The sequence below is a fragment of the Cyprinus carpio genome, chromosome B21 (assembly GCF_018340385.1).
Source record: "Cyprinus carpio isolate SPL01 chromosome B21, ASM1834038v1, whole genome shotgun sequence".
In the NCBI taxonomy this organism is placed as follows: Eukaryota; Metazoa; Chordata; class Actinopteri; order Cypriniformes; family Cyprinidae; genus Cyprinus; species Cyprinus carpio.
In genome coordinates, this window is record NC_056617.1 from 4,118,280 (window position 1) to 4,125,779 (window position 7,500).

Here is a 7,500-nt window from a genome sequence, read left to right on the forward strand (position 1 = left end):
ACTTTGTGTTTATGTGATACATATATATCTACTATATTTACTTTATAGTAGATTTACACTTTTTACCAGTGTCTAATTCTGTTTTAAAGGTCTTTTAGGTTTTTTTTGTTTGTTTGTTTGTTTGATTATGATGATAGAAAAGAAAAGCAATTGACAATTACAAACTTTACTTTTAATAGTGTTCTCAGTTATTTAATTTGAGAATCAAATATTTTTAAGAATTTCTCCTTAAATTCCTTTGGAGAAATAAAAATAGTCCAAATGAATGGTTGAAATTCAGCAAGACAATATAACTATAAAACAAACATGAATAGCAGCTCTTGAAGAATTTGATGAAAAAATGTTTGTGTTCACATTCTTCTTACCTCTGGGTACAAACACATTCATGCTGCATGTTTTATGCTTCATTTGGAATCAAATTTGATACCCAAATGTAAATATTAAGGTTTTCAAAAAGTATCAAACGCATTCATCCACCAGCCTACAGATGTCCATGTCGCTTAAACATTATTGCTCCTTATATTATTACATTGAATGGATAAGACAGTCTTAATATTACATAGGCCTAAGCCACACTTATGAATAAATAACATTGCATTAGATCAAAATGTTAACTCAAATCTGCATCTAACATTTTTCTTCATCATTTTTGCTCAGTGTCTTTAAATCAGCTTGATGTAGTTCATCACATTAACTATAAACACGTTCCACTAAATACTGTCACAATCCTGTCTTCAATTTCAGTGCTTAATCTACTGATTTATCATTTCAAACCCAACAAGCAAAAACATTTAGTTTGATTGTGCTTTTTCTGTAAAAGGAATCCATCGTTTGGTGTTTTGTTCCAAATAAAGTGCAGTTACATTGATGCATTTTACATGTTCAGACACTAGGTCTTTAAAGTAAATGTTTATGCTTTAATGTATATCAGGAGAACCAGCATTTCTCTTTGTCTTATTTTACAGGGAGAACAAGGTCCTGTTGGAGAAGCTGGAGCCAAAGGCTATCCTGGCAGGCAGGTGCAGTAGATCTTCCTCTGCTGTGGAGTGTGGTGTGTATGTGTGTGTGTGTGTGTGTGTGTGTGTGTGTGTGTGTGTGTGTGTGTGTGCATGCGTGCGTTCGTTAGTTAGAGTATGTTTTGCTTTGTTTTTCATTGACTGCTCGTGGAAAATATGCAATTCATTTAGCAGTATGTTGCCCTGGCATAGATATTGGGTTTTGTTCAGTATAGCTGCGGGCCACTGCTATTGAAAATCACAGCGTTCAATTATAGGAAAGGATGTATTTTCTCACTCTGACCGCATAGTATTGAGATGTTTTGACACGCTTGTGTTGTTTTCATTGATGGAGTTTTGGATTTAATCAGAATAAATCTCCATCCTTTTGAAATACCAGTCCAGAAGCCACAAGCCTTTGTTTTTAACACATCTTGAGCTCATTGCAGTTGCTTGTATTGAAATATGTAAAACGGTTCTTTGGGAAACATAAATCTGATTGGTCAATCGTAGCATTATGTTGTCAAATGCAACTTAACCATCTTTTTCTTCTCACATAATAAAAAAAACCCAATAAGTCAAATTATTATTTCACATCATGTATTTATTTATCCAGTCATCATTGCAAAGAAACCTCTTTTTCTTTTTATTACCTAACCAAATAAAAAAAAACTAATTTGTCAAACATTTATCCATTGCTATTTTCTGCATATCAGCCTAAATTTAAAAATATTTATTAAAGAAAATGTATAATATAATATTATATATTTAACATATAAAATATAGAAAACATTTAAAAATCTGTCTATCTATAAAAAAATACATGAAATATACAAGTGTTTTGTGGCTTTGTTTAATATGTGAAGCCTATAATAAAACCGTTATAAGTTCATCATGGTTTTTGTTCTTGTGGGCATACAAATTTGGATACTTATCAAAAGAAACAAGCTATTAATTTCGGTTCCATTTTGCCTGTTAAATGACGTGTGTTGATTAAATCCTAAGCCTGTTTCTGAAGTCTCTCTCTCTTTTTCTTCTCTTCCAGGGTTTACCTGGTCCAATAGGGCCTGTTGGGCCGAAAGGGGCTCGGGTGTGTACACGTCTTCTTCCCGTTTGATGTATGATTGCAACTTACAGCGGTGTCATTGTGACATTTGAGCTGTCTGAGCAGGCCTATAGTTACCGTTTCCAGGTTATTTGCATTGTTTTGAGTTTTAAAGTCAAGTGATTTGACCTTGACTCCAGAAGAGAGATTTTTACTACTACAGCTTCTCTTTTCTTTCATCCCCCTGGATTTTCCTCTTTCTGTTTTTTGAGTCAACAGAGACTCAAGCATGACAAATCTGCTGCTGACAGCTGGCCGAGCCATAAGTGTGCATTTATGTGTGTTTTTAGCCTCCTACGGTCACATTAACATGTTTGCATGTACAGCCACTTTCATTTATAATGCCCTGTCGTCTATTTGATGTATTCAGAAACCATTTATATTTTATTCTCACTGTACCACTTTATATAATATGCTCACACACTTTTACGCTTTGGCTGTTGTGTTTGTAGTCGAGCTCTATTAAAGGCTCTTTATCAGGCTAGGCTCCGCCCCCATTGGCTGGAATTTCCTGTTTAAAATCAGAGGCCCTGCTGTCTTTAGTCAGCGCACATACACACACATACACATACACATGTGTATTCCAATCAGTGCTGGGTAGTAACTGATTACATGTAATCTGGATTACGTAATCAGATTCCAAAAATAAAGTACCTGTAATTACATTATATTACATTTTAAAAAACTCACAATCAGATTACAGTTACTTCTTTATGGATTGATGATTACATATTATTTACAAAATGGCAATAAATTATCCATAATTTATTGATTCGCCCGAATTATTTTTTTCCCCCTTTCTAAATGTACTTACCTCTTATGTACAGTATGGGAAACCCTGCCGTAATGTAATGTTTAATGCATTTCATAATGATGATAAAGAATGGAATATATTTTCTTTCTTAATGTTTTTTTTTTAATCAATATGATGCACACTTGTATGTGTACACTAATATGTGTAATCCAGATTATGTTACTAACTACAATTTTTGTTACATAATTTATAACCAGTAATGGACTACAATTTGTAAGTAATCTACCCAGCACTGCTTCCAATGGACATTTGTATCCCAACTAGTGTTGTCACGATACTGGAATCTCCATTAATAATAATAATAATAATATAATTTGATATGATACACTGAATAATATCGACATTCAGTATAATTTTTGAAACCACAGAGAAAAAACTACCACAACATCAAGGGCCTAAAATTTTAGATTTTCAATGAAAGCTGTATATAACAAAGCTAGAACATGACAATGATATTTTACACTAATGAAAACTACTTGAGGTGGTAAAACACTGGAGACATTTGCATATGTTTACTTTCAGTGCTGGGTAGATTACTTACAAATTGTCCATTACTGATTCCAAATTTCTTTTGACCTAACTCATTTATCAAATTGATTAAAATAGGACAATATTGTACCATGTTGATATAAAAATGCAAAGAGAATACAAATATTTTCCATTCTTTGTCATTAACAACACTTATAGGTTCTTAAACTGGATTTCATGAAGCAGTTTAATATTTTTGAAAGACAGTAGCCCTGCAAAGACAAAGACTTATGCAAAAAATATGCAATCATTAAAAAAGTAAATGTAGTCTAATAATAGTAATTTTTGGAATTTGAATGTAATTAGTTACTACCCAGCACTTTTTGCTTAAAATTTCTTTAGAGAGAGAAGTATTATTTTTCCCATTTTTACCCAAAATAGGGTGGTGTGAGCATTATGGAGTGCTATAAACGCATTGATCATTTCATCTATAGTACACTGGAAGCCAGAGGGCGCCCCTGTGCAGAAACTCCAAATATGACTCACAAAAGTAATAGAACGTTAGAGGAAATTCCTAATATGGGCAAAGGCATTGCTGTAGCCAAATAAAAAGATGACATCAAACATGAATATAATAAATACACAACTATAACATTATATAGTTTATCTGTGTTCTTCAAGCCATCTTGGGTGTTTTCATAAAAAAATCTATATTTTTGACAACATTAATACCAAAACATAAAAGCACCTTGCGTGGAGTTTTTGCTGGATTTGTGTGAGTGTTGTTGTTGTACCCTGTGTTTGTTTGTGCATGTTTTCATCATTTGTTCCCTGAAGTGAGCGTATGTGCCCTTGGACTACATTGTGGAGGCCAGCACCATGCAGTCCATGGGCATATACACTTACTTCATGGCCTGCATCAACACGAAGACGCCCATCCGTTCATCCATCCATGACCTCTCCATTCATCTGTCCATCCGTGTGATCAGTTCATACTGATCATATAGTGGACGTCTGCCGCTGGACTGCCAGTGAATTATATAAGACTTATGAGTTGGGTTCGTTTAATTTCTCTGAAGAGTTTATATTTTAGTATTAACTTTGTCTCTGACGTTTCTCCTTAAACTGTTGATCTGTGACAAATATAAATTTATGAATTTATTGGGGATAGCATAATAAGCAGCCACCTAGCACACCCTAGCAACCATTTAGAACACTTTAGTAACCATTTACCATGTAGCAGCTACTCAGAACACCTTAGCAACCATATACTATGTAAAAGCTACCCAGAATACCTTAGCAACCACCTAGAACACAATAGCAACCACTTACAACACCTTAGAAACCACCTAGCACACCCTAGTGACCACTTACAACACCTTAGTAAATCATATAACATGTAGCAACTGCACAGAATACCTTAGCAACCACCTAGAACACCCTAGCAACCATTTACAACACCTTAGCAACCACCTAGAATACTCTAGCTGCCACTTAAAACACCATAGCAACCACCTGGCACACCATAGCAACCACTTACAACACCTTAACAATCATATACCATGTAGCAGCTGCCCAAAACACTTTTGCCACCACAGAACACCCTAGCTACCAGTTACAACACCTTAGCAATCATCTGGCACGCCCTAGCAACCACATAGAACACCCTAGCAACCACTTACAACACCTTAACAACCATATACCATGTAGCAGCTGCCCAAAACACTTTTGCCACGACAGAACACCCTAGCTACCAGTTACAACACCTTAGCAATCATCTGGCACGCCCTAGCAACCACATAGAACACCCTAGCAACCACTTACAACACCTTAACAACCATATACCATGTAGCAGCTGCCCAAAACACTTTTGCCACCACAGAACAGCCTAGCAACCACATAAAACACCCTAGCAACTACATACAACACCCTAGCAACCACTTACAACACCTTAACAACCATATACCATGTAGCAGCTGCCCAAAACACTTTTGCCACCACAGAACACCCTAGCTACCAGTTACAACACCTTAGCAATCATCTGGCACACCCTAGCAACCACATACAACACCCTAGCAACCACTTACAACACCTTAACAACCATATACCAGGTAGCAGCTGCCCAAAATACTTTTGCCACCACAGATCAGCCTAGCAACCTCATAAAACACCCTATCAACCACTTACAACACCCTAGCAACCATATAGCAACTATTCAGAACACCTTAGTAACCACCCTGAAAGCTATAGAAACTATTAAAAAACCTTAACAACAACCTAGGACACCCTAACAACAATATCAAAACTACCCAGAACTGCTTAGAAACCACCTAGAAGCAACCACATTAAAAACAACTACAAATACATTTTATAAACAGTATGGCAACTACCTAGAACATCTTAGCAAACACTTTGAATGTCCTGGCAGCCACATAGCAACTACCAAAACACCTTAGCAACCATCTAGAACACCCTAGAAATAATATAGCAACCACCCAGAACAGCTTAGCAACCACTGAAAAAACCCTGGTAACCATGTTAACCATCCTGAACATCACTTGAGAAAAAATGAGAAATTAAAAAAAGCATGATTTGTGATCATTCTTTCCTGTTTTCCTCTGCTCCAGAAGTATTGAGCTTCTCTCTGTTTCTCTGTTTTCTTGATAGGGTTTCATTGGAATCCCTGGACTCTTTGGTTTACCTGGAGCTGATGGTGAAAGAGTGAGTCTGTTCATGTTATGACTAATTGTTCAGCAGTCATTTGATCATAACACACTCCATCAGTGGGCGAATGTTCCAGCAAATGGCCGTTGTGTAATGCCACTAAAGTACCTCATATGAATCTGTTAAAACTCCCACAGATACAAATACCTCATTAATGCAGTCAACTACATGATGAACCATATGACATCATTTCCTTTTCATAGTCTACTAAACACCAAACACTAATTACTAAACTTGTGCTGTTCATTCAGACTCCATTTAAACACCTTGTGTAGAAATCAGAAGTGTAAGATTAAATTTTGAAAACATTATAGTATGTTCTGCTTTCAAAGTGTCTAACTATCTAAACAGCAATTATTTCATTGTAATATTTGCATACTGATCTTATCAGCCTTGCATAAATGTAGCCTTTAATAGCACAGTGACTATTTCTGTGCCCGATATTACATATTTTAAGAGCACACTCTAAATAATGCTGGGTTAAATACAACCCAGCGCTGGGTAAAATATAGGCAAACCCAGCAACTGGGTAACCCAACCACTGGGTCAAAACAACCCAATAGCTGGGTTTGTCCATATTTTACCTAGCGCTGGGTTGTATTTAACCCAGCATTTTTTAGAGTGATATATGCGCTGAATTAGCAATCGCAACCATCCTACTCATTGTAACATACTGCGTTTTTGCATACTACTGTATATAGTCAGTGCTGCAATGCTTTATGCATTTCATGATGTTGATAACAAAGAATGGAATGTATTTTCTTTCTCTGTTTTTTTTAATTTTTTTATCAATATGGTACACAATAATCCCATTCAGGTCTATGTGACAAACAAATTAGGTCAGAAGTAATCTAAAAGTAATCAAAAGTAGCCAGACTACATTGTCTAACATGTGTAATCCAGATTATGTTACCCACTGCAATGTTTGTCATGTAATTTGTAATTAGTAATAAACTACGATTTGTACGTAAACTACCCAGCAACGTATGTAGTATATGGGTAAATGCTTATCTTTGCTTATTCTTACAAGCACAAGGTGTTTCCTGAAGAAAAACAAATGCTGCTCAGTATAGTTCTAACTGCTGTAACAGTTATTAGTGTGGAAATAGATTAGTGGTAGATTTTTAAATCAAGTGCTGCCCACTACTGGTAGATGTATGACAGTAGATCCCATCATTGAGATGTGTGTGTGTGTGTGTGTGTGCTGTAAGAGTGGAAACTACTTCCAGCTGGTTCTGGCGTTCAGCTGAGGGTGTTTGGATGAGTCATATGATAAAAGAGTGTATACACACACACACACACACACACACACACACACACACACACACACACACACACACACACACACACACACAGAGACAATTTAGAATTCTTTCTTCTAGTGTTATAAAGCT

General features: G+C 35.9%; 1 protein-coding gene across 1 annotated transcript in view; it reads left to right on the plus strand.

Moving 5' to 3' along the window:
* The window catches only part of LOC109104229 (collagen alpha-1(XXVII) chain A-like), a 56,388-nt gene that overhangs the window by 20,398 nt on the left and 28,490 nt on the right, over positions 1–7,500 (plus strand). The window contains exons 9-11 of the mRNA XM_042747841.1: positions 966–1,019; positions 2,041–2,085; positions 6,050–6,103. Of these exons, the coding sequence (XP_042603775.1) occupies positions 966–1,019; positions 2,041–2,085; positions 6,050–6,103 (153 nt within the window). The remainder of the gene's footprint in view (positions 1–965; positions 1,020–2,040; positions 2,086–6,049; positions 6,104–7,500) is intronic.